The sequence below is a fragment of the Dendrobates tinctorius genome, unplaced genomic scaffold, assembly GCF_039654945.1.
Source record: "Dendrobates tinctorius isolate UK_male_01 unplaced genomic scaffold, ASM3965494v1 ptg000151l, whole genome shotgun sequence".
Classification (NCBI taxonomy): domain Eukaryota; kingdom Metazoa; phylum Chordata; class Amphibia; order Anura; family Dendrobatidae; genus Dendrobates; species Dendrobates tinctorius.
This window is the reverse complement of record NW_027361818.1, coordinates 24,409,844-24,413,074: the sequence shown is the minus strand read 5'-3', so window position 1 is coordinate 24,413,074 and position 3,231 is coordinate 24,409,844. Positions and strand designations below refer to the sequence as shown.

The 3,231-nt window shown below is 39.5% G+C and overlaps 1 protein-coding gene across 1 annotated transcript; it reads right to left on the bottom strand.

Annotated features, from left to right (window-relative positions):
* Positions 1-1,154: 1,154 nt before the first annotated feature.
* Positions 1,155-2,220, bottom strand: LOC141050087 (olfactory receptor 5G9-like). The gene is made up of 2 exons (XM_073546916.1): positions 2,209-2,220; positions 1,155-2,108 (listed from the first exon to the last, which is right to left on the bottom strand). The coding sequence occupies exons 1-2, from the start codon at positions 2,218-2,220 to the stop codon at positions 1,155-1,157; spliced, it is 966 nt and encodes a 321-aa protein (XP_073403017.1).
* Between the last annotated feature and the right edge of the window lie 1,011 nt (positions 2,221-3,231).

Here is a 3,231-nt window from a genome sequence, read left to right as displayed (position 1 = left end):
TTTTAGTTAGGTGAGGGGTGACAGGAGGGGAAAGGGACTGGAGGAGAAGTGACGGAAATGGGTCACTGGTGCAAGTGGTTGGGCGAGAAGATGCAAGGAGCCTGCATACTTCTTCCTCTGTGACTGGTTCAAAATCAGAGAGTGAGCTACATGCAGTGGGGGAGGGAGGACAGTGCATGGTGTGAGGGGATTGGGAGATAATTTCCTGTCGAATCTGGTCAATTTTTTCTTTGAAGTAATTGGCCAGATCGTCAGCTCGGAGCTCCATGGTTGGGGCCTGTACTCTTGGGTGCAGTAGAGAATGAAAAGTGTCAAAGAGACGTTTAGGGTAATTGGACAGTGTAGTGATGAGGGTGTTGAAATAGGTTTGTTTGGAGAGGTGAAGGGCAGTGTTGTATGTTCGAAGCATAAACTTATAATGGATGAAATCTTTGTGTAGATTGGATTTTCTCCACAGACGTTCGGCGCAGCTGGAGCACTGCTGCAGGAAACGTGTTTGCAGGGTGTGCCAGGGTTGTCGCCATCTGTGTTGTGGTGTTCTATTTATAGGGGGCGCAAATTCATCCAGGGCACTTTGAAGTGTTTCATTGTAATGCTTCAATGCAGAATCAGGACATGATAGGGAGGAGATAGGGGCCAATGAAGACTGCAAGTTCTTCATAAGTTTGTGGGTGTTAATGGCCTGTAAGTTTCTATAAGTATGGACAGTGGGGGTGACCTGAGCAGCCTGGCAGTTCTTGATAGAGAATGAAAGAAGATTGTGGTCAGAGAGCGGGAGAGGGGAGTTTGCAAAATCATCCACTGCACAAAGCCGAGAGAAGACCAAGTCGAGGGAGTTTCCGTCTTCATGCGTTGGAGAATTAGTAAGCTGCGAAAGGCCAAATGAGGAGGTTAGAGATAAAAGGTGAGTAGCAGATGGTGAGAGGGGAAGAGCAATGGGGATGTTTAAATCTCCCATGATGAGGGTAGGGATGTCACAGGAGAGAAAATGTGGAAGCCAAGTGGCAAAATGATCCAGGAGCTGATGGGAGGGGCCTGGAGGACACATATAATTTCTAACCAAATCTAACAAAATAAAGTTTGACAAATAGTTTGAGGGCTTGAGTTTCATTATTTTTAGCTTCGGTAATATTTAAAACATTAGTGAGAATTTTCTAGGCTGTATACTTATAAACTGCTTGTTCTACAGCTTTTTTAATGTCTTTATTTCTAAGACTGTATATTATAGGGTTAGCTAAAGGAGTAAACACTGTATAAAACAATGATAGGATCTTACTCATTGTGAGAGTCCGACCTTTTGTTCGGATGATATAAACGTTGAACAGAGTCCAGTAGAATATGGTGACCACAATGAGGTGGGAGCTACAGGTGGAGAAGGCTTTCTGTCTACCCGTACTGGATGAGATCTTTAAGATTGCTAAAACTATATAAGTATAAGACACAAAAATTATTGTGGCTGGAATTAAGACAATGGGAATACTTACTAAATAAATTCGAAAGTAAACAACAAAGGAGTCAGAACAGGCAAGATCTAGTAAAGGGACAATGTCACAGAATAAGTGGTCAATGATGTTTGGTCCACAATAGTTTAGTTTTGCTGTTGTAATCATGTAAATTAAAACAATGGAAAATCCAAACAACCAACAGATTAATGCCAATTTCACACAATATCCAATTGTCATGATAGAAGTATAACGAAGGGGATTACAGATGGCCACATATCGGTCATAAGACATCACACCAAGGAGAAGACATTCAAAGGTTTCTGTTGCACATAAGAAATAAAACTGAGTGATACATTCAATAAAAGTAATTGTCGCCCCATTATTCAGTAATATGTGGAGCATTTTAGGGACAATATCTGTGATCACCAAGATGTCACTGATGGACAGTTGTGAGATGAAGAAGTACATTGGAGTGTGGAGGTTCTTGCTGGTGGACACCAGGGTGATGATCAGGAGGTTCCCACATATTGTCCCACAGTAAATAAAAAGTAAAACACAGAACAGGAATATTCTTATATTTTGATTGACTTGAAATCCTAAAATGAAAAATTCTGTGACTGCAGTCAGATTGTTCTCCTGTGTGTAGAATAAACAATTGTGTTGCTATAGGTAATAAACAATATATTTCTTTTTTTCATATATGCTATGAATTAGTCCTGAGTAGCTATATATGATTTACCCATATGTAATGGGTTGCACTTACTTTAACAAACATATGAACACATTATTTGTTCCCGTATAGTATTTTATGGAAACCAAAAAATTGAAGTGACTAATACTAAATATTTAAAACATAAAGTTTTATTGATTTAAACATAAAAACACATTATTAAAATTATTGGAATAATGGAGGTGAATACAGGTCCACAATGAAAAAGATAAATAACTGGCCAAAATTGATATAAGGGCATAATAGAAAACCTAAGATAAATAGATTTTTGTTGTAAATAATATTTAGAAAGTGCAAATGCTTCATTCATTATAGATTATCCAAAAATTGGTTTAACCCCTCTCTGCCATTGGAGTACTATTCCATCCATGTGACCAGCGACTTATTTCCCATGGATGGAATAGTACGTCACCGGCAATCGTTCACACACACGAGTGGTGTGCGGCAGATCGTGGACCAGTGTCTGCTGATTTTCACAGCTGACACCTAGCGCTAAGTGCCAGGAGCAGTCACAGACTGCTTCCGGCACATTAACCCCCGAAATGCTGTGATGAAGCACAATCTCAGTATTCTGGGAGCAGGCATAGGGCTGTCACCTCTGATAGCCCCTCTGCCTTTGGATTGGAGACCCCTTGCTGTGATGTGGGGTCCCAATCGCTGTTATGGGCACCCGATGTCATCATGACAACATCCGGGTCTCCAGAGCGAAGTGTCTTCCTGTCATGCACAGTGCATGAAAGTCTCTAAGGTTAGTGTAAATTCCATGCAGCACTGACAGATCTGCGTACTATAGAAGCGATCTGGCTGCACAAAATGATTGTTCTATATTGGGAAAATGTGTAAAACTTAGAATGAAATAAAATATTATAAAATAATTGTAAAAATATTAAAAAAAAATAATAAACAATCAATATTTATTCTATCACAATAAATATTTGAATAAAAGAAATCTAAACAATAGAAGTACACATTTTTGATATTGTCTCGTCCGTAATGACCCGACCTATAATACTGTCCCACTAATTAAGCTCTTTAGTGAACTCCATAAAAACAAGG